At 38.1% G+C, this 24,006-nt stretch overlaps 1 protein-coding gene across 2 annotated transcripts in view; it reads left to right on the plus strand.

The window, feature by feature from the left end:
- VRK1 (VRK serine/threonine kinase 1) overlaps positions 1-24,006 on the plus strand; it is a 53,228-nt gene that overhangs the window by 10,305 nt on the left and 18,917 nt on the right. For both annotated transcript variants that reach the window (XM_089908186.1, XM_022576138.3), the window contains exons 3-10: positions 2,978-3,033; positions 11,056-11,125; positions 12,050-12,137; positions 16,590-16,698; positions 16,818-16,910; positions 19,372-19,504; positions 20,296-20,416; positions 20,712-20,770. In XM_089908186.1, coding sequence (XP_089764312.1) covers positions 2,978-3,033; positions 11,056-11,125; positions 12,050-12,137; positions 16,590-16,698; positions 16,818-16,910; positions 19,372-19,504; positions 20,296-20,416; positions 20,712-20,770 — 729 coding nt within the window. The remainder of the gene's footprint in view (positions 1-2,977; positions 3,034-11,055; positions 11,126-12,049; positions 12,138-16,589; positions 16,699-16,817; positions 16,911-19,371; positions 19,505-20,295; positions 20,417-20,711; positions 20,771-24,006) is intronic.

Raw genomic sequence — 24,006 nt, forward strand, 5'->3', positions numbered from 1 at the left:
GGCTATGCTAAGTCATCTTGGTAAGTACTTCTGTGTTCTCCAGCTTTCCTTCCTTGGCTCACTTTTCCTTCAGTCTAGTCTCTCCGAGTGATCTCATCGAGTCTCTTGGCTTCTGTTACTGTCTCTTTACTGCTGATTTCCAGATCTTTTATCTGTGGCTAAGGATGTGATCCCCTGAGTCCAAGCCCATAGCCAGTGAGTGGCCTATAAGGAATCTCTATTTGGATGACCCACAGGCATGTCTAAAATTTATATCATCCTCTTTCATCTCGTGATTCTCTTATGATCAGGAGAGGAGTATCTGAATGAATGACACCCCTCAAGCCAGACTGGGAAGGCATTCTCAAGTATTGCTTCACTCATGTTCCCAGTACTTCATCTGGTCCTGTTGCTTTAACTGTCTGACTTCTCAGATCCATTGATTTCTCTCTATCTCTGCTGATAACTGCCTTAGTGCAGGTCATTTTCATGTCTTGTCTGGATTCTCACTATGGCTGTGAATTTTCTCTGCTCAGCCTTGCCCCCTTGCATCCTATTATTCACACTGTGGCTTGAGTGATCTAGTCTATTTAAACTTCTTTAATGGCTCCCCAGTGCCCTTAGGATAAAGTATCAAACTTTGAGAATGGCATACCAGACCCTTCACGTAGTTTGGTCCCTATGTAACTTTTCTCTTCATCCCTTTTATTTCCTCAAAAATCTGTTCTTTGACTATCATGCTACCCTTTGCCTCTTGATCTTTGTGTGTGATTCTTCTTTTGCTTCATTTTTCCAAAGCTGAGCTTAGGGCAGGTGCTATCTGTGTATAATACCCCTCTGTTAACCCTTTCATAGTACTTTCCATGCTGCCCTGAAATTACTTTTCTTTCTTCCAGAATAAACATGTCCTCCTTGGCAGTGAGACAGTTCTTCTTATTGTTTTCCTAGTGCCTGGCATACTTTGCAGTATGTGTTGTTTGAATGAACTATTGAACTTCCCTTTTCCCCCTTTTCTCATTCGAATTGTGCAGTATTATTGGGATGCTATACTTATTTTAATATTTTGTGCACTAAATGCTGATTTTAAAAAATTTAACCTTGCTTTATTATTAATTCAGTATCTAAGTGATGTGTTCCTTGGGGCTGTTCCTTAAGGAGCTCAGACTTATTCATTTGCCCATTTAGCCATTTTTATGACTTGGTGTTCCCTCTGTAGTCTGAAGTATTTTAGCTTCAGCCTTTTCACAATACTGCTGCTTCCCAGCTGATGGGTGGTTTCTTGGTTTCCTTTGCCTGTCCCTCTTCATCTCTTCAGCTTCTAATGTGAGAATGCCTTAGGGCTCAGTCCTAGGATTTCTTCTTTTCTCTGTCTGCACTCATTCCCTAGGGGTTCTTCCATTTTCATGGCTTTAAATGAATAGCATTTCTATCTTGATGACTCTCAAATTTCTTTCTCCAACTTGGACCACTTTTCTGAACTCAAGACTTGTATGTCAGCTGCCTATTTAACACCTGAACTTGGATGTTTAATAAGCATCTCAAACTTAAGGCACCCCAAAGCACCAGCTCCTCCTGCAATTTTCTCTGTCTTAGTAAGTAGCAACTTTTTCTTTCCAGTTGCTCAGGCCAAAAACTTGGAGTCATCCTTATCTCTTTTTTCCCCTCTTATCCTCTATAACTAATTCATGAGCAAATCTTGTTGGCTCTTCTTTAAAAATACATCCACAATCTGACCACTTATCACCGCCTTGTCTGCTACCACTCTGGTTCAAGCCACCACCATTTCTCACCCAGAGTGTTGTAGTAGCCTAACTGATCTCCCTGCTTCTGCCCTTGCCCTCCACCCTCCATTCTCCACAAAGCCACCTGGAGAATTCTTTAGAAAATCAAAGTCTGAGCTTACCATTCCTCTCTTAAAACCTTCCAGTGACTCGCCATCTCATTCATAGCAACAGCTTTAGGTCACCTATCCATTTCATTGTATTTGTTCTCTGCTGCTTTTCTGATCTCTGACCCCTGTTACTTTCCACCTCACTTACTCTTCTCCAGCTACATCAGGGCCTTTGTGCTGGTCGGCCTGGAAAGTGCTCGCAGATATTTACTTGGCTTATTCCCTCACAGTCTTCAGACCAGTGCTTCCATGACACTCTGTCAGGGAGGTTTCTCTTACTAACTTGCAACACTCTCCACCTTCCCTTCCTGCTTAATGTTCCCTCTCTAGCACTTACTCCCATCAAACATACTTTATATTTTAATTGTTGTCTGTGTCCTACCACTGAAATGTTAGTTTCATAAGAGTAGAGATTGTTTTTTCCTGTTTACTGCTAAATCCATTTCCTAGAAACTGGCATGTAGTAGGTATCTGGTAAAAAATATGTGTTTAATGAATATGGGCAACCTTATATTCCTAACTCAGCATTTCAGGGCAACTGTGCTTCTTTATTTGCATGAAGTAAAATGATACCACATTAAAATTATTCTGGATGGCAGTTCAAAGTTCTCGTGCCAGTATCCTGAACTGTTGATCTTGATGAATTTTTTTCTCCCAAACGCATGTTTTTTAGAGCTTTAGCTCCCTCTTTTCTTAGCTTCCTAATGCTCCTTCTTAAAAGGATTCCCTAGTTTGTTAAATTTAAGAAATTGTATCAGTCATCATCCTTTTGGGAATTCACAGCATACATTAGCATATCAAAGGCCATGAGTACTTTGAATTAAAGAAGTCTTTAACTCAGTTTTTCATACTTAATTGATGATCATGTTGAAGATAGCAATTGTAAGATGCCTTCCAATTTCAGATATGTTAAATCGTGAAAAAAAGTTTTAAAATTGATGAAATATACAGTAATGATATCCTGAGACACACATTTGGGAACTGAAATTTATTCTATTAAGAGGTTATAGATACACAGATCTAAATACTAATAAAGGGTTAGTAACAGGCTATTTATAATAATGCTACTTCTTGTTCTGATATTACATATGTCACTTTTTCAAACAGCTGATATGAATTCTTCAAAATCGGTGGGCAGCGATGCACCCTGTGTTGTAAAAGTGGTAAGGAAATATTTCAGCTGATTGTTTTCTTTGCTGTTGATTTAGTTGTAGTATTTATTTTGTAAAACATTCTTTTTGATAACTAGAATTAATTAAACCATCAGTTACCACATTTTTAGTAATGTTTCATAAATATTAAATGAGACACGAAAGTAGCTTTATAGTTTTAAATAATTTGAGTTCAAAGATTCTCTCCCCTCTCTTTTGAGTTAGAGTGGCGCTAGTATCTGTGGGAAAAAATGAATGAAAGCCTGGAGTTTTGCAGATGTGGAATAAAAATATTCAGCTCATTCTTTTTATTTCAGCTATATTTACAACAGATGAGATGCTTTTTATATTTATATCCTGCAAGACTGTACTACTTTAATGAAATTTTATTGTACTTTATCTTGCATTTGCTTCTGAACTTACATTTGGTCAGTTTTTTCTTTTTATTTCCAATTATCTTTCCTCCCCTTTCATTTCAGTAAATGAAATTATTTATTTGTGGTCACTTTGAAACTTCTTTTTGCTATACTGACATTGAAATTAGTTTGTAACGAGTGAAGGTAGACAGTATCCTGTCTAACGTAGGCATACTCTGAATAGCCAGGTCAATTTATATATTGGTGCACTAAATACTTTAACTACTATTTAAACATTTTAATGTTTTTTAACTACTATTTTTAGTAGTTAATTTAACTACTATTATTTTGTAGGCATTTTAACTACTATTTTTTTGTTAGGATGCAAGGTAGTATGCATCTTTTTGCTTGCCAACATTTGTAAGTCCCCTCTTTCAAAGTTCTTTAGTACATGTGAAGAACATGTTTTTGTTAAATAGAAGAGGTAACAGGGTCTGTTATTTGGGCAAATTACCACATAAGTCCCCTCACCCTGCTTTATTTTCCTAAAGGCTACAGATTTTCGAATTAGAATCACCCCAAGGTCTTTTGGTTTGATTTGTTTTATTTTACTCTCTTTTTAAAAAAGAATATATTTGATCTCTTATGAGTTAATAACTCTTTTGGGCCTGAATTGTTTTACTGATTGTTTTCACCAACTTTTTATTCAGGCATAATTTATCCAAGGAAATAAATAAACACAATTTGAATACTTTTGACAAATGCATATACCTGTATACCCCAACCCCTATTAAAATACAGAGCATTTCCATCATCCCCAAAATACTACTTTTGTCTTTTTCTGGTCAAACCCCTAATTTCCCACACCCTTGGAGGAAACCGTTTGTCTGAGGTTTTTTATGTTGTTTTTGTTTTTGTTTTTGTTCTGCTGTGGATTAGTTACTCCTGTTCTAGAATGTCATATAAATGGTATTTATACAGTACATTACTGTTTTGTCTCTGATCACTTACATTCAACATAGTGTTTTGAAGGCTCATTTATATTGTTGGCATTTCAATTGCTTGGTCAGTTCTACTGCTCCGTAATATTATATCATAGCCATACTAGAGTTTGTTTTCCATCTCCTGTTGATAGACATGTGGATTGTTTCCAGTTTTTGGCTGTTATGAATAGAGCTTCTATAAACATTCTTGTACAAGTATTTTTGTTTTTCTTGGATCAATACCTTATAAATTTATAAGAAGTACCAGACAGATTTCCAAAGTGGTTTTTACCATTTTACATAACGTATGAGAGTTCTGGGTGCTCCGTGTTCCCCTCAACATTTGGAGCTGTCGGGTGTGTTTGTTTTAGCCATGATATCAGAAGTACAGTAGTGTCTCATAGTTTTAGTTTATATTTACTTAATGACTGATTTTGAGCACTTTTTCATCATGCTTATTGGCCATTCATATATTTTCCTTTGTGGAGTGCCTCTTCAGTCTTTTGTGGCCAACCCCCCCCCCTTTTTTTTTTAATAACTAGGTTGTTTTGCTTTTTATAATTTGGTAGTAAGAGAGTTGTTCTGGATACAAGTTCTTTCTTAGATATATATGTTGTAAATCTTTTCTCCCAGTTTGTAGTTTGCCTGTTTACTTTCTGAATACTTTTTCTGCATCTACTGAGGTGGATCATAGGATGTTCTTCCTTTATTCTGTTAATGTGGCAGTTATATTGATTGATATCTGAGCAGTGAACTAACTTTGTATTCTTAACATACACTCCACTTAGTTATGATGTATTATGCTTTTTACATAATGCTGGAATTGATTTGCTAATATTTTGTTAAGGATTTTTATTTTTTGTTCATGAGGGATATTGGTCTTTAGATTTTTTCTAATATTCTGAAGATTAAAACATTTCTCATCTCATTGTTTGGTGCTGGTGTCAGGGTTTTTGGTACACTGGGTTTGGTCTCCCCTTCTGGCCACACAGCATCGTAAGTGTCCTGTCATGGGGCTCACTTTGCTTGTTTCCTGTCTTTAGAAGTCACAGTCCTATACTGCCTATTTTGTCTAATGTATGAGAATAGTAATTTCCTATATTTTGTCCAATTTTTGTATTTGTTTACAGTAGGAGGGCTAATTGGATGCTGGCTATTCCGCATGCCTGTAGGTAGAAGTAACGCTGGTAACTTTAGGGGGGGCGGGTTATTGGTTTGTTTCTCCTGCTGTTTCACTTTTCTTCATGCCTTTTCATGAAGTAGTGAATAACATTCCTTTTGAAATATTTAGTTTGCTGCTATATCAGAGGAACAAAAGTTCTTACTACTAAATTGGGTCATTTGCATGGAATTTGCATGGAATATTATCTGCATTTGTCTTTGATATGACAATATTAAAATATTAAAATCTATGGGTAAGATTAGTTTCTTTTTAGGATCTTTAAATAGTGTCCATTGTGAGGAGAAAGCAAGTCCCCTTATGACTTCTCACCTTCATGAGGTTCAGAAAACGCAGTTCCCTCTGACCACGCGGCAGCTTCTTCCCCTGCATGGTCATTTCTGTGTCGCGGAAGGAAAGTGTGCCTGAGCCGTGCCTCATAGGTGGGGCTGCTGTGTCACCATGTCTTTTTTCTTCTGTACAACCTGAGCTTATTTAAATTGTGTTCTATTTTAGAATGACAATATTGTTCTTCATTATGAGTAATCCTAAGTGTTTTATTTGTTATTCAATGTATGTAGCTTTACTTCTACGATCTTTTTCACTTACAGAGTTATGAAAGAGAATGGGTAGAAATAAGTATTTCCTAACTGCTAAAGGTAGCAAATTACTTTACATTTCTAAGTTTAAAACCAGTTGTTACCAACCCTAGTTCAGTACTCTGTGTCTCCCATCTCCTAATTTAGTTCTGTTTCCATTAGCCTATATTACTCCTTCTCTTTGTAATTAGGACAATGATAAATATTCAGTTGATTTCTCTTTTGCATTTAGTATTTCAGTAACATTTTCAAGGTTGTGGCTTGTCTGTGATCCTGGAAGAATGCCATAAACAAAACAATGTTGACTTTTTCTTTCCTCTCTAAGGGACCGTTTAGTGACTGCTGTTTGCTTGTTTCTTCCCTAATACCTGTCTTTTCTGAACTCCTTTAAACCTCTGTAGCACTCATTCTATTTCCATTTATTTTACAATTTCACTTGCTAATATCCTTTCAGGCCACTACTTGTTTTAGTTTATGTGTTTATTTTATCTCCCTAACTGGATTTTAAGGGTTTTTTTTTGTTTTGTTTTGTTTTGTTTTTTTGCGGTATGCGGGCCTCTCACTGTTGTGGCCTCTCCCGTTGCGGAGCACAGGCCCCGGACGCGCAGGCTCAGCGGCCATGGCTCACGGGCCCAGCTGCTCCGCGGCATGTGGGATCCTCCTGGACCGGGGCACGAACCTGTGTCCCCTGCATCGGCAAGTGGACTCTCAACCACTGCGCCGCCAGGGAAGCCCTGGATTTTTAAGTTTTTGATGATAAGGACCTTGTTTTAAATTTTGTTTTCTTTATGCCACCCTTAAATGCCTATGTTATCCTTTTGAAAACTTTTTAGGTATAATTGCTTACCACCTTGCAACTTCCTGATGCCACCTACTTCTGCCTCTTGTCTATGCCTTTTAGTGCAGGCCTGTATGCATGATTTACCTTCACTTCTGACAGGCATTGCCATAGCTCTGTCCATTGCTATTCTGCAGTTCTTATATTCTCAGAGCTTTGTAGTATTAAAAGTCAAAATGGTTCACCAAATATATAAAATGATTATCACTTCTTTCCAGTATTAAAATCAGAACTATTTACAAACACTTGCCATTTTAACCTCAGAAGCTATTAAATATCATGTTTTCAAAGAACATGTACTACTCTTTGGGGAAATTTCATAATTAATTACCAAAAAAAAGCAAGAAACAAAATTATTTATGGCATAGAGGTAATTTTATAAAATAGCTATATATGGAGAAATATATATCAAAATATTTTCATATTTTCTAAAGTGAGCACCTATTTTATCTTTAGAGAAAGAAGAAAACTCAGCAAATGTTATTTAAGAAATAATCAAAGGCAAATTGATTTTTTTTTTTTGCGGTACGCGGGCCTCTCACTGTTGTGGCCTCTCCCATTGCGGAGCACAGCCTCCGGATGCGCAGGCTCAGCGGCCATAGCTCACGGACGGGCCCAGCCGCTCCGCGGCATTTGTGATCCTCCCGGACCGGGGCACGAACCCGTGTCCCCTGCATCGGCAGGCGGACTCTCAACCACTGCGCCACCAGGGAAGCCCCGGCAAATTGATTTTTAATGTGAAATTAGACTTAATAGCATATCAAATCAAACAGTGGTTCTCAGCTCTGGTTCTACAGGATAATTAGAATCTCTTGGTACAGGGCCTGGTTATTGGTATTTTTAGTAAAGTCTCATGAAAGGGATTCTTTTGTGCATCAAGGTTGAGAACCACTGGTAGAGTCTGTTGCACAGAGCACCTTAATTATTTTCAGTGGACTCCTGTGCGCGTGCTCATGTTTACCTTTGTGTGGGGATCCTTTTATTCAGTAGCGGCGCCAAGTACCCTGTGCTTCTGGCAGGGCTTCCATGTTAATGTGGAAGACTTGTTAGAACATTTGGTTGCTTCTAATACGGATATCTGCTCTGTTAAAGAGCTCCAAATATTAACCCACACATTTCTTACATTTGGTCTTGAAATGAAGTTAAGACTAACGTATTTAAGATAGGTGTTTCGGTACATACTAAGTACATTTTCTCTCCTCCCGAATGACTGTGTCTGGTTTCGTTTAGGGCCTTAATCCTTACTGATTTACGGGAGCAGCCTTGGAGTCGTGGTGCTGGGTCACAAGAGATGGCAAACTTGTATTCTCTGCCTCTGGATAACTGGGAGACACTATCTGTATTTTAGTTCAGGAAAGTAAATGTGCAGAGAGAAATGGTAAATTGATCATTAAAATATTGGATAATGCAAGGAGAAAAATTTCCCCTTGTGATTTCTGGTTAATGGATTGTATAATAAATTAGTTCTTTCAATCACCCTTTGCAGTCATGCCAGTGAGCTAATAGCAGAATTGGAGGCCAGGCTTTTGGATCTTATATTCTAACAGTTCTTTATATCATAGTCCTTTTCCAACATGTACTGATAGAAATCTGTGTTCCGAAGTTCTCTGGAAAAAAGTTTGCAGACTGATGTTTAATTTCCCTCATTGATGTTATGAGAAGTGACCTGAATTTTTAATTCATATCTCATAATTCTTTGGTAGGAAGGGGAAACTTTATACAGCTTCATTTTTAAATGGCAGCCAGTTGCTTTTAGATGGTGCCATTGAAATATATCACATTTTAATCTTTTTTCTGTTGTCATCTTCATTTTGACACTTAGAAGTCTTAAAGAAACGTTTAGTGATATTCTAGTTAAAATGTCAGTCCCAATTTCTTTTCTAAATCTTGGCTATTACAGAGTTGGCAAAGTATTTTAGATTTGAAATATGTTAATAAAATTTTAGTTATGAGTTAAGGTATTTTCTTTAACAGAAATAGCTAGCTTTGGCTCAAGTGCAATGCCAAGGAAGTAGCTCCTTTATTTTGTTATAATGGAATCTTATTGGATTAGAAAAAGTATGAAATGAGCTCAAAGAGCCTTCATTGTAATGGGGCTTTCAATATAATAGCCTGATTTATATAGGTTGATTCTCATTACTATAAGTTTAATAAATTATTGCCTGAAGGAAAGCTTGAGAATTAAAGTTGATATGACATAGATTGAAACTGAATAAATCAGACTTTTATACTGATGGTAATAAGCCAGGATTAGTCTTAGGAAAACCCCTTTCAGACCTGAATTGTGTTAATGAGCTACTCTAAAAGTTAGCCTTTGGAGAGTAACTTTACCAAAATTCCTTTCCTGAATTTCCATTTCTTTTTTCATTCTTACACTGAGTTTGTTACTCCTGCTGAAGGCCTGTTCTCAGCCATGGGCTCTAAACATTCACAAGTGTCTGTCTAGCTCCCACTGCTGCAAGGAAAGGAACCACAGGTTATGGTGAAACTCAAGGTAATGAGTCCACAAATTAGAGATTTGGCATGCCTTAGTAGATTGGTTAGTTTTTACTTCTTAAGGGGTAATGACAGGCCAAACCCTTGTATACCACTGTCTTCCAAGGCTGGGCTGTAAAGTATACTTACTTGTAACAAACAAGGCTAGCTTATTTTCAGGTTCTGATCCCAGTGCTATATCCGTTGCTCTTTTGCTGTCCAGTATTCTTAACTGGCTGCGGCCTGACTCTTTGCATATTGCCTAATCAATCTTCCTATAAGTACTTTAACTAGGGATTCCTATTTTTCTGAACTGTAAGAAATCTGAGGTATTAGAACTGTGCGTTTAGAGTAGTTCTGTTTAAACCTTAAGGAGCAAAATTCACTTCTATGAGAGTGAGAGTATCTTGAATAAAAAAAGGTGAACATATTTTATGTATTTGCAAAAGGCATCTCCAGTAGCAGAAGCCTACATATTTTCACAAATTTTCTCTCAGTGAAGGTAGTAGACCTCATTTATCACTTCTAATGCATCACTGACCCTGGAACTCCAGTTACACAGATATTCTGTCCAAAATAACTTTCTTCCCGTACTTCCTAAAAGGAAAGCCGCCCCAAAATTAGTTTAGAAATGTTAGCTTCCTTATTTGAAGTTTTTGCTACTTTTCAAAATTTTTCTCAGATTCTCAATAAACAAGATAATATCAACATAAAATATCAAACAAGTATTAATCAGTTTTAGACAAAGTTTACTGTATAGAAAGTCCACAAAATTATAAGATCTTTCTCACCACTCCAGATTTATTTAACAAGGCAGAACTCCCAACAGGCTGATATTTCTCACTTGTCAAATAGCTTTTTGTGAATATAAGAGTCTTTGCAAATAATTTTAACTGTTAATATCCCTTAAGAATATGAAACAAGTGTAGTTTAGTAAAGTTGATGGAAAACAATTCTAATTGAGCCTTATTTTCCTCTTGACTTTAAATTATCATGTGGGAAGTAAATTGTAGGGCTCCTTAGTTTGAAAATCGTGAGAATCAGTGTCAGGAAAGGATACAGTTACATGGACAGTGCTTGTTAGCTCTGGGAGTTCCAGAACACTCTCCTTTGTGATAAGGTTGGTTTTCTGCCAGTTTTGATAATAGATAAAATTGTAACGAGAAACAGGAAAGGAATGGGATTTTGCCACTAATTGATTAAATCAGGTATTGAAATTTTATTATTCAGTAAATCTCAGAAATATCTTGTAGCCCTTTGGTGAAACAGTTAACATGGTTGCTGATCTTTACTTAAGAGAAAGCTTAATGATGAAAATAAGGTTAACAATTTTTCTTAAACTTCTGCAAAGACTGAGCTGTATATCTGATTTTGTATAGTTTATCACATGTAGAAATGGAACTTGAGAGAAATATAAGACTTACTTACTCTTACTTACTCTTCTGAGACTATCTGAAACATTTTTGAAGAGTTTTACTTAATCTTAAACATATTTTATAAACTGAAGTATCAAAATCGTATTGTTTGGAAAGAAAATTGATTTATTAATCTTTTTTGAAGGTTCATTGAAAATTACTCAGCAATTTTAACTACTGCTCGTGCTAATGAACTCTTTTGTTTTAAGGAACCCAGTGACAATGGACCTCTTTTTACTGAATTAAAGTTCTACCAGCGAGCTGCCAAACCAGAACAAAGTAAGAAATACAGTACACATACACGTTTGCGCTTTTAAAATGACCACTGGTTTTGTTTTGCTTAAGCCAAGACTAGAACATTGGATCTTATATTATGATGTTTTGTTACTTTTTACTTCACAGATAAATTCTATTTAAATGAGATTTGTATGAAAGAATTTTGATCTCTTAACAGGTGTATTATGATAAGATTTCACTTATATTGATAATATAGAGTTTATAAATAATATATGATTTAGGAAATATTGTTAAAAGTTGAGAACCCTAATCCATGAGTATGCCTCAAGGGTCTCCAAATCTTTTTTTGAGTGTTTTTCTAAATTCTGGAGACCATAACCTGCAGGGATTCGATCACTTATGAACTAGAAGACTATCAAGGGAGAGAGCAGGACCTCTTCTAGCTATCCTTGTCCTCCTGTCCTCCAATCCCCTTCTCACCTTCCGTCCCCTCTAAAAATCCACGGAATCTCCTGGTAGGATGGTATCAGGCTTGGGAATCTCTCGAGGGGCTTCTCGCTCTCCTCGAGCTTGATTTCCTGGTTGAGGACTCTTAGAATGAGGTAAAAAAACATTTAGATAGGTGTAAAAAGTAAGTCTTTCTGTGGAAACAAGTAAACATTTACATAATTGGAGATATTAATTGTAATTGCATGTGGTTTGACTTTTTAAAAAATGTTTTCTGCAGATTTTTCATTTTAAAGACTGTTTAGGACAGGATAACACAATTTTGTGGGTTAATAAAAATGATTTGATTGTAAAGTACTGTTCATTTGTTGGGTACAATGTATTGTTCACTTTCTTTTTTATGAATAAAGGTGAAATCTTATTGCATGTACATCTTAGGCGTTCTGTTCTTGATTTTTCTGAGAAAAATTGCTGATGTGTAACAAAATTGAAATCACAAGCATGTGTTTTAATTTGTAGTTCAGAAATGGATTCGTACCCATAAACTGAAGTACCTGGGTGTCCCTAAGTATTGGGGGTCTGGTCTACATGAAAAAAATGGAAAAAGGTAAAAATATGCATGTTTTGTTTTTCTCCTCCCTTTTTGAGCATTCGCAGTTCAGTTGTTCAGTCAACAATTATGTACTGAGCACCTGCCTACCGTACTGCTTGGCCTTCACCTGGGTTGTGTGGAATGTATTCAACAGTCTCTCGTCTGGGGGACTTGTACCGAGTGGAAGCAGCTGCCTGGAACCCAGCTGACAAGTAGGAACAAAGCCAACTTGCCTGCATTATTTTTTTCCCTTAAAAATGAATAAGCAAACAAACAGAAAATTCCTTGTTATTTATGTAAAAGGGAGCCCACAGGCTTCAATTTGGCATTTTCTGTTAGATACATAATCTGCCCACCTTTGTGAGGTTCCGGTCTAGCTGAAGAGAAAAAACAAAGCTGTATGAAACAACCAGATGCCAGTTCAGTGCCAACTTGTGTGATTCTGACTCTTAACATGTCTTAGGAGTTCAGAATGGAGAGAATATTGCTGGCAGAGTTGAGTTGGAGAAAACCTCCAATGCTTTTGATGCATAATTGACACTTTAAAAATATTTAAATGAATGAATGGAGCACCATTCAGCAATGCTGGTAGCTGAGATTTGAAGAGTAGATTTAGTTGGAACTGGGGTGTATTGGTTAGGATGCTTTCAGCTGCAGGTAAAGATAAAACTGACTCAGGTCTCTTAAGTAATTGTCAAGTGCCCAGCTTCCTTTATCTTGCCCTTTTGCCCTCTTGGCTTTGTTCTCTATCAATTCTCCATTGTATGGTCTCAAGGTGGCTGCCCATTTCTAGGCTTCACCTGCAGACACAGTACCCAACAGCAGAAAATGGGATTGCTTCTTGTGAGTTTCACTTTCCTGGCAGGGAAACCTTTCCCAGGGGTCTCGTGGCAGACTTCCCCCCATGTTTTCTTGGTCAGAGTTTTATCGCTGCTCATGCTTAAACCAGCCACTGGCAAGGGCAGAGTGATCACAGTGATGAGTGGGGGGAACGCCTGAACCAGAGTGGTGCTCTGTCAGAGAAGAGGGAGAGCAGAGGAGCTGCTGGGGGGCAGCCAGCGTTGTTCACCAGGAAGTTCTTATCCTGGAACCCAGGCACCTCTGAGGGAGCGTGGGAACTCCCTGGAATGACGAGAGAACATTTTGTTATATGTGGTTTTGCTGGGACAAGTTTCTACAGTTTTTAGAAATTTTCTGGAGAAATAGTATAGAGCAAGGATTAAGTTAAGAGTAAGGATTCTAGAGGCAGACACTTGGTTTCAAATCTGTGTTTTGCCCCTTAAAATGTGTGTGACTGGGTAAGTAACTTCTTTTTGCCTCAGTTTCCTCATCTGTGAAATAGAGTAACACCTATCCACATAATAAGGGGTATTAAATGTAAAGCTCTTAGAATATGTGTGTTAGCTTTTACTCTCAGAGGGGTCTTTAATCCCTTAAATATTAAGAACTGCTGGTTTAAAAAATCACTGTAGAGAAGGTATAGCATCTCAAGTGGGGAGTAACATGAACACAAGGTCATAATAGGCTTCTGGCCTGCTGGCTGGCCTCTTGGCCATCTTTCTTTTTTTTTTAATGAATTTTTTTTTCAGACATGACATTATTTTATGCATAATTGGCCATCTTTCTTTAACAAAGAAAGGGGGGACTTGCACACACATGAGAAAGAGAAGGAAATAACTTGGAGAAAGAGGCTGAGGTAGGTAATGAAGATGGGGAGGAAAGGGCTCTTTGGGGCCTGTGTGCAGTAGGTAGTTGGAAGCTACTGCACGTGGCACGTGTTTGAACAAAGGGACAGACACCCTCGAGGTACAGCTGACTCACCATTGACTTGTGGTGACCTTACAACTCAGCCTGTGTCTTCTGTAACACAGAGTGCCTAGAAGTATTTCCTAAACGGGAACATTGATCACCTATAAGATATTGATTTACTTCTTAGGTTGAAGCTCTTAAAAATAATCATTTTAGTTCTCTTAGTTCTTTTTTTTTTTGGCTGTGCTGCACGTCTTGTGGGATCTTAGTTCCCCGACCGGGGATTGAACCTGGGGCCCCATGAGTGAAAGTGCCAAGACCTGACCACTGGACTGCCAGGGAATTCCCTCATTTAAGTTCTTAACAAAAGTAAAAAAACAGAAAGTAAGATTGTCCTTCCAGCCCCCCTCCCCTGCCAGAAACCCTTACTTTCCCCTCTAACTCATCTGAAGTGATATGAATATAAGTGCTTAGAACAGTGTTAGGCTCATAAAAATGTTAGCTGCTATCGTTACTAAATCATTTATACTGATTTATATACTCCCATTATTTGCATTGTTTTATCCAAGTCCCCAGGACAGTATACATCGAAGGTTTTACTTCAGAAAAGTTACTTAGAAGTAGCTTTCCTTTTAGTACTCAGTGGGAGACATATCTTTGCAGAAGAATGTGGTGAAAATTTATATGCAGTATTCAGAATCATGCTTCACTTGATGTGTATAATTTAGACGTGGTGAGGCGATTAAGGGATTGTTGAGAGCAGTGGTGGAGCGATCTGTGAATAAAAACAAAGGTCTACTTCATGTAATATATTAATAGATCTCTGGTTGAATTAACCAGGTGTGCCTTAGCTCCCTTTCAGAGTAACAGCAGAGATTGTATTCTTGTTACCTACATATTATTTCATGATAATTACACAATCACATCATTTATTTGTAAAAACAAATGTGTACATTTGTCCTTGGTCTCATCCCTCAACCTCTCAAAACCTGTTGTACAGAGGAAATCAGGAAGTCAAAATTACTGTTCCCTCTAATATTTTAGAGGTCAGGGTACTGAAAATCGTACAAGAATGAAGACATTTTGCCACTGACTAATTCTGTGACTTTGGACAAATCAATTAACCGCTATAGACATTAATTATTTTATTAAAAGATGTTTAGAAAGATCTCTAATTCTCTTCTGCTTCAAAAATAGGTAGAATCTTGAATTTTTTATTTCGCGTGTTGTCTTTTAAATGTTAGCTCTTCCTTCCTTACTGAACTTCTCATGTTGTATTTTTATCTTAGAAACCTAAAATATATAAATGGGGTTTTTGGGTCCTACTTATGTTCATTTATTTCGATGTGTTTGGCGTGGTGGTCAGAAGCATGGATCCACCACTTCCTAGAAGACAAATTACTGATGATCAGTTTTCTTCTGCTGTAAAATGGGGCTCATGGGACCTCCTAACCTCATAAGGGCGATGTGAGGTTTAAATGCACTGATACATCTGAAGAGCTTACAGTAGTGCTGTTCTCATACCAGGGCTTCAGCAAATGCCAGCTGTTGTTGATATGATGGTTATTAATCTTATCCCCATTAGAAGGTATTTTGATACATTTTGAGTGTGTTCTTGGTTTTTATTGATTTATTGAATGGTTTAACTAGACAATTCAGAATCTGGAAAACTCTATAAAGATAAAAGTGGTCCACAGAGCAAAAGGTGAACCATGTTACTGCAACTAGGTGATGTTTTTCAGTACACACTGAAATATAACACATGGTTATTGAATCTTAGAATTTGGGTGCTGGAAAAGACCTTAGAAAGCATGAGGCCCTACCTCTCATTTGACACCTATGGAAATAGGGGCCCAAAGAAGAAACGTGACTTGGCCAAGGTGACAGAGTTGGTTTGTGGCAAAACCAGAAATCTTCATGTTGTTCCAGGATATTTACTGTTCGCCAAATCTTATTTGTTGAGTACTTAGTATACAATTCTTTTATACCATTTAAGCAGTTTTATTGCATTTAGCTACTGTCACAGCATCTCTTGACAGTCCTGATTTTAACAGAATGTTAATACTGCTAAAATGTGCCTTAAAAATAGAGAACAGGGCTTCCCTGGTGGCGCAGTGGTTGAGAGTCTGCCTGCCGATGCAGGGGACACGGGTTCGTGCCCCGGTCCGGGAAGATCCCACATGCCGCGGAGCGGCTGGGCCCGTGAGCCAGGGCCGCTGAGCCTGCGCGTCCGGAGCCTGTGCTCCGTAACGGGAGAGGCCACAGCAGTGAGAGGCCCGCGTACCGCAAAAAAAAAAAAAAAATAGAGAACAGTCACAGGCGGGAAGCTAATATACAGAAACATAAATTAACATTAACTATGACAAAAATTAGTGACATCAATCTTACTCAGATTATTTTATCTTTACCTTGAAGTGTCTGTCGTCTTCTCTCTGTGGGTGTTTTCTTACATTGAATATTCTCATGTAGCTTGCTGAGACCAGGAGGCCCATAAAGTAAAAGTCAAGACAGGAAAGCTCTCACAGCTCTTGAGATTTCTAGCTGGAAGAACTTGTTTCAAATGTTTGTCTTTTCTTCCTTCTTTCTTTCCTTGTCTTGTCTTTCTACTTTCTTGGTAAACATTGCCTTGAAAAAAATTACTTTGAAAGGAGAGTACCAGTGCAAAATAGGTTTTCCTGAGTTACATTTTGTTCATTGACTTTTCTTGTTTGCCTTTAGTTACAGGTTTATGATAATGGATCGCTTTGGGAGTGACCTTCAGAAAATATATGAAGCAAATGCCAAAAGGTTTTCTCGGAAAACTGTCTTGCAGCTAAGCTTAAGAATTGTATGTGAGCTACATTCTTCTCGTTTTTAATCCAGTAAAGGCTAGTTGTGTTGAAGCTCGGTCCTCTGCTGGTTGGTGTTAGGTACTGCATTAATTTATTCTATATGATGCTTTTATAGCTGGATATTCTGGAATATATTCACGAGCATGAGTACGTACACGGAGATATCAAGGCCTCAAATCTTCTTCTCAGCTACAAGAATCCTGACCAGGTAGTTTTGTAACTTTAATTTTTACCGTTTAAAACCTGTTGTTTGAAAACAAATATGGTTGCTACGAACTTTTTTTTTTTTTTTTTGCCGTGCTCGGGCCTCTCACTGTTGTGGCCTCTCCCGTTGCGGAGCACAGTCTCCAGACGCGCAGGCCCAGCGGCCATGGCTCACGGGCCCAGCCGCTCCGAGGCATGTGGGATCTTCCCGGACCGGGGCACAAACCCGTGTCCCCTGCATCGGCAGGCGGACTCTCAACCACTGCGCCACCAGGGAAGCCCGCTATGAACTTTTGAACCCATGCAGAAGTTTTACTTTTTCAAGTAGATATGGTAATAATAATATTTCTTCTTGACACTTTTATCTAGTTAACATTCTACATTTTTGATGCGATTTGTTGGCACTTTATCAAGTTGGCTATTTTGCCCTAAATAATATTCAGAAGAAGTACTTGTGATACAAAATGAATTTCAAATAGCTATTTGAGGGTGGAAGCTTAAAATTATATAGTGCACCAATGAATTATGTTTGCCTTTCTGCTTTGTCATTTTTTAAATTTCCTTTGTTCAGGAAATCCGTCAAATGTAAGTGCTCTGTTACTTGGAGAATTTGGTCTTTAACGTGTTGATTATTGAAATCAATTGATTTACAGAAATGTCCTAGCTGTCTAAATTTTGTAGGGTTTGGAATTCAAATGTGCTTTTTTTTTTTTTTTTTTTTTCGGTACGTGGGCCCCTCACCGTTGTGGCCTCTCCCGTTGCGAAGCACAGGCTCCGGACGCGCAGGCCCAGCGGCCACGGCTCACGGGCCCAGCTGCTCCGCGGCTTGTAGGATCTTCCCGGACCGGGGCACAAACCCGTGTCCCCTGCATCGGCAGGCGGACTCTCAACCACTGTGCCACCTGGGAAGCCCTCAAATGTGCATTTTTAAAGCCTATTACCTTCACTTTGTAATTTTCACTTTTTAAGGAAAGGAGAAAAGCTAATGTTATTATACCTTTATTTGGGTCAGTTTAGTTGGAGTAGAGGGATTTGTAATTTTCTTGAAGCTGATTCCATGATTTTGGTAAAAGTAAGGTTTCGTTGACATAGTTGGGCCACTGTATTTAATCCATTTCATGTGTGTTCTCACTTCTTACTTGATCTTGTATAAGAAAGGAATATTTAAGCATTTTAACTGTGTATGTCGATATGCCATACTTTATTCTTCTTTGTCTCAGACCTAACTTTGACTTCCTCTTGCTTAGTTTTCCCTTTTTCCTTTGGCTCCCCTTTGTTTTCCTGTCATCTCATATATTTGCCTCCCCTTCCCCATCTCTGTTACAGTAGCTGTAAGGAATCTGTATACGCAGAACAGAAGGAAGTTTCTGGTCTAGAGCAGGCTAATGGAGAAATCCTAAAGGCAATCACAGAATTTCCAGGCAACTTGTTGTAGATGTGTTTAGGTTAAAAATAAGCAAGCAAGCAAGCAGACAAACAAAGCATAGCTTAGAGACCTGAATGGGAAGGATTCTGTTAGTTGAAGTAGACGGCACTTGTGTAATAAATACAAATATAATTTATTTCCATTTGCAGTTGACTGAAACATGCTGCCTTTTGTTTAGATGGAAGTATTTTTGCAGCTTGGTTATCCTTTGGGCATATGTTTTGGATGGGATAATTTTTCTAGTATTAGATGTATGTGTTAGATCCAGCCCCAAATTTTTACTTCAGTTCCCTCCTGTGACCAGATACATACATCTGTGAGACAGTCACCCAGAATTAGAGATGTAATGTGTGGCTCTGGAATAGAGGAAAGCCAAATTTATTAGCTTTGTATGCTAATCAGATATACACATACATGCCCATAGATATGTGTATATAGAATACTAAAATTTAGTTCTAATTATGAAGACTTGACTTTAATATATAATATTTAAATGTAGCTAAGAGCCTCATCTAAAAGGTCTTCAGGTCATTATTATAATCTGTGAAATATCTTTATGAAGTGAATTGATATTTGGTTATTTTATAAGTGAAGACAGAGGGGAATAACTAACATAACATGTGTCAACTAAGTTAGGAGTCTTACAGTCAGCGTGTAGCAGTTGTATTGCAACAAGTATTGATGGTTTACCCTGTGCTCAGTTTTGTTTTAGATGCTGTAAGGAAAAGTGTACGATTTATAATCCTTGCTCAAATTGAGGAGACAAGATTATTTACAGGTGTAACACATACTTGTCTAAAGAAGTCGGGTGATATCTGCACTATAGCTACATGGTCATTTAACATTTTTCTTTAAAAAGTCTTTCAGAATTAAGTGCTTGCTGTTGTTTGCGTGTTGGATCTAACTTGTTTGGGGTGCTGTAGTATGGCCTTGTGGATGAATCTACCCTCAAGTGACAGTATTCTGTTTCTGGGCTTTAAAGGGAGTATATGTGTAGTCATTTTGCCTTTAATCTGTCTTGGTGTTTGGACATTTATAGGTGTACTTGGTAGATTATGGCCTTGCTTATCGGTACTGCCCAGAAGGAATTCATAAAGAATACAAAGAAGACCCCAAAAGATGTCACGATGGCACGATTGAATTCACCAGCATCGATGCGCACAATGGTGTGGGTACGTCAGTGGCACCTGAACAAGAGATACATTGCCAGTGCTTTCAACTGAATTCCTACACAGTTCTTCTGCAGTAAACACTTAGCCAAGTAAATCAGAATCGAAGAGACAGGATAGGATGGGGGAAGAAGGGAGAGCTTAGGCTCCTACATTTGTGCAATGTGAGGGCACCTGTGTTTCCTCCCTGTCTTCCTCCCACCCTTCAAAGATCACCAGGGTTTCAGTAGAGGAGGTAGTTCAGTCAGCTGCAATAAGGCTTTCTTTTGCTTTTATTTAGCTTAATTGGAATGTTGGGGGTTTTCCCCCCTAAAAGTCTGTAAGTTTCTTATGCAGCTACAACTTTGTAACAGGTAGACTTTTATTTTGTCACCTATTAAGTTGGCCTGTTTCTTCAGCAGTCCGTTTCTTTTTCTTCTGTACCCAACACTGTGGAGGAGCTAAAATCCCCAGTTCTCTGGGCTTCTTAATAGCTTATAGCATTTTTAATATCTTCACATTTTCCAAGGGCACTATTTAATGTGTCATTGTTTTATAATTTATTTCCTAGGCTAATAGTCTCTGTGAAACTGTAGAGTTTGCCAATTTGGGTTTTAAAGTAAATTATTAGTTGGAGGTAAATTATTTCTTTTATACTGCCCAGTATTTGGTGCTTTTTTCAAAATGGAGTCAAGATTTGATGATGAAAAACAAGACTGTAGAGTTGACCCTTTTACCTTATTCCTTTAGATATACCTGAAATTCTACCTTAAACATTGTTTCAGTGTGCTGAATCCGCTTCTTTTGTTTCACAGCCCCATCAAGACGTGGTGACCTGGAAATCCTTGGTTATTGCATGATCCAGTGGCTTAGTGGCCATCTTCCTTGGGAGGATAATTTGAAAGATCCCAACTATGTTAGAGATTCCAAAATTAGGTAAAGGAAAACTGATAATAAATTATTTGGGGCAAAATCATGATAAAGCAGATGTTCAGTCAGAACTTCTTGATGGGGACTATAGTTTTAACTGATACTAGTGTAGAAATAAGAAAGTACTTGTTAAACAGTAAGATTCCTTGGTCTTCTGTTGAATTTATTTTGGAAGAATGTCCGTGAGCGTGTTTAGGATGTAGCACAATGCTGCTTAATGTGCTCTTTACTGTTCTTAAATATTAATAACTTTCCATGGTATCAAGTTTCAAACAGTGACTCAGCCTTTAATTTTTAACAGATACAGAGAAAATATTGCAGGTTTGATGGACAAATGTTTTCCTGAGAAGAACAAGCCAGGTAAGAAAAGACGTCTTGAATGTTCGTAGGGATCTTGTTTTCTGCAAGAAAAAAAGTCTTGAGGTCTGTGGAATATCCCTTTAATGTAGGAGCTTAGGCATTGTTAAGTGTAATCATTCCACTGCAGCCTGCTCTCCTGAAACAGGTACTTCCCTTTCCACAGGTGGGCCTTCTTCAGTTATTATTCAGTGCTTTCAGTAATGGAACCGAATTTCATTCAGTAATTCAACTATTTTTTTTATTGAGGCTTTATTGTGCGAGAAGGACCATTCTAGGCACTAGGGATACACCAGTGAACAAATTAAATAAAACTTCCTATCCTCATGAAGCTCTAGTTGGGAAAGGTAGACAGTAAACAAACGAGTGAATTTCACAGTATATTGCATGGTTAGTACTGTGGCAGAAAGAAGAAAGCAGAGAGTAGAGTTAGGGGGTGTGGGGATGGGTTGGGGAGTGAAGCGAGGAGGTGGATTGGAATTGTAAATAGGGTGGCCAGGGATGGCCTCACTGAGGAGATGACAAATTGAATAGTTGTAGGAAGGAGATAGGGAGCGAGCTCTGGGGAAGTCTGGGGAAGAGCGTTTCCAGGCAGAAGGAACGTGAGTGCCGGGTGTACTTGAGGGATGCCTGCTTTTAAGCCATCATAGGGCTTTGGCTCTTACTTTGAGCAGGAGCGCGTGAGGTTTGGAGGAGAGGGACGTGAATTGTCTGTCTTTAAGGGAACTCTCTCCAACTCCTGTTGTGAAGATCGACTGCTAGGGAGGCAAGGCCGGGTATAAACAGGAGCTGGTAGGAGGCTACTGCAATAATCCAAGCAAGGGAAGTAGCAGCGCAGGTAGTGAGGAGTGGTCGGTGTGGATATATTTAGAAGTCTTTTCAACCTTTGCTCAGTTATCTCCTTTTCAGGAGGTCTACCCTGACCTTATGCCTTTTAAACTTGCAACCTGCCAACCACATCTAGAAATAGAATGTTATAGGCTTTTTCAGAAACACCCCCTGGTGCCTCCTGCCAATCACGAGCCTCTCCCACTGGCCTAATGAATCACTAGCCTAACTTCCAACACTAAGGATTTGTTTTTGAACTATATAGAAATGGAATCATAGAGTGAACAAAATAGATAGTTTCATGAGGGCGGGGATTTTTAACGTTCTGGTTTCTATTGGAGTTCTTTGTCTTTCACTCAGTGTTGCATTTCTGAAATTAGTTCCCACTGTTGCATTTTTTGGATGTTTTTATTTACTTTTTAACTTTATTGAGGAATAACTGAAAAATATAATTGTATAACATGATTTGATATACAGGCATACCTCGTTTTATAGCTGTTCACTTTATTGCACTTTGTCGATACTGTGTTTTTTACACATTGAAGGTTTGTGACAACCCTGGGTCGAGCGTCTGTTGGTGCCATTTTTCCAGCAGCATTTGTTCACTTCCTATCTGTGTCACATTTTGGTAATTCTCACAATATTTCAAACTGTTTCATTATTCTATTTATTATGGTGATTTGTGATCAGTGATCTTTGATGTTACTATTGCAAAAAAATTATGACTTGCTGAAACTCAGACGATTGTTGGCATTTTTTAAGCAATAAAGTGTTTTTTAATTAAGGTACCTACATTTTTTTAGACATCATGTTATTTCACACTTAATAGGCTACAGTATAGTGTAAACATAACTTTTATATGCACTGGGGAACAAAAAAAATTAAAGTGACTTGCTTTATTGTGATACTTTATTGCGGTGGTCTGGAACTGAACCTGCAATGTCTCTGAGGTGTGCCTGCCTGTACATACACATTGGAGAATGGTTACCAAGATTGACATAATTTAGCACATCTATCACCTTGCATAGTTAACAGAGTTAACAGCAGCCTTTCTTGAAAAGACCAGCCTTTCCCTGTGATGCCGCCTTTGTGTTAAATCAGGTGTGGATTTGGGAGTCTTTTTCTGGGCTCTTTCATTGTTCTTTTTTTCTCTTCTTGGGCCCCACTGTCTTAATTACTGTAGCTTTATCTTAAGTCTTGATACATGGTAGTTTAAGTCCTCTAGCACTGTTTCTTCTTTATACTTGACTTTCTGTTTTGCTTGATCATTTGTATATCTGTGTACATTTTAGAATCACCTTGTCCGTTCTGCACACATCCTGTCCCTCTGCAATTTGCTGGAACTCTGAGTGGGATTGCATGGACTCTGGACTAACTGGGGAGCATTGGCATCTTTATACTATTGATACTTTATGTCTTCTGTTTAATTTGGTCTCAGTTTCTGTGTTACCTGTGTTTTATAGTTTTAATCTGGAAAAAATCTTGCCCATCTTTCATTATAATTGTTAGTAGGTATTTGATGCTATTGTTAAGTGATATATTTTTATTAAAATTTATTTTTCTAATTGCTTGTTGGTAGTATATAGAAGTAAAATAGATTTCTAAATATTTACCTTATATCCTGTGACCTTGTTAAATTTACATATTGGTTCTGGAAGTTTTTTTATAGATTCCTTAGGATTTTCTGCATACACTGTCATGTTCATGAATAAACTGTTTTACATCTTCCATTCCACTCGTGATGCCTTCTGTTTCTTTTCTTGCCTTACTGTACTGGCTAAAAACTACAGAACTTTCAGGCAGAATGGAAACGGGGCAAGTGGACTTCCTTGCCGTTTCCTTCTCTCATCAGGGAAGTATTCAGTATTTTACCATACTCGGTGATGTTTGCTTTAGGTTTTCTATAGATCCCCTTTTTCAGATTAAGAAAGTTGAAGGGAGGGATTGTTTTTTCTTTTTTCTCATGTACCCAGGTATTTAGAAACATGCCTGGCATGTGGTGGGTGCTTAATGAATACCTGAATGAATGAATGTGTATATACCTGTGTGTGTGTGTAGCACTGACATGATCTCTTGATTTATTGGATGTGGGGTGTGGGAAGAGGAGGATTCTTGGCTTGAGGTGCTGGAAGGATGGAATTTTCAGTAACCAAGACAGGGAAAACCACAGGGAGAACAGGTTTTAGGGGTTGGTCAGGAGTTTGGATTTGCATTTGTTGGGATTTGATATGAGTCAGTGGAAATCAGTGGATATACAAGTCTGGAGAGCAGTGGAAAGGCTGGGCTGGGGATATAACATGTATGAGTCATTAGCCTAAAGATGGATTTTTAGATGGATGTTGAAAAGTGTTGATCTTGACTAGTAAGATTTCTTTTTATGGGTTTGGTTCTGCCTCAGTGTACAGTAAACC

The sequence above is a fragment of the Delphinapterus leucas genome, chromosome 2, assembly GCF_059928025.1.
Source record: "Delphinapterus leucas isolate spDelLeu-1000000601 "Yukka" chromosome 2, BTC_Dleu_Yukka2, whole genome shotgun sequence".
Taxonomy (NCBI): domain Eukaryota; kingdom Metazoa; phylum Chordata; class Mammalia; order Artiodactyla; family Monodontidae; genus Delphinapterus; species Delphinapterus leucas.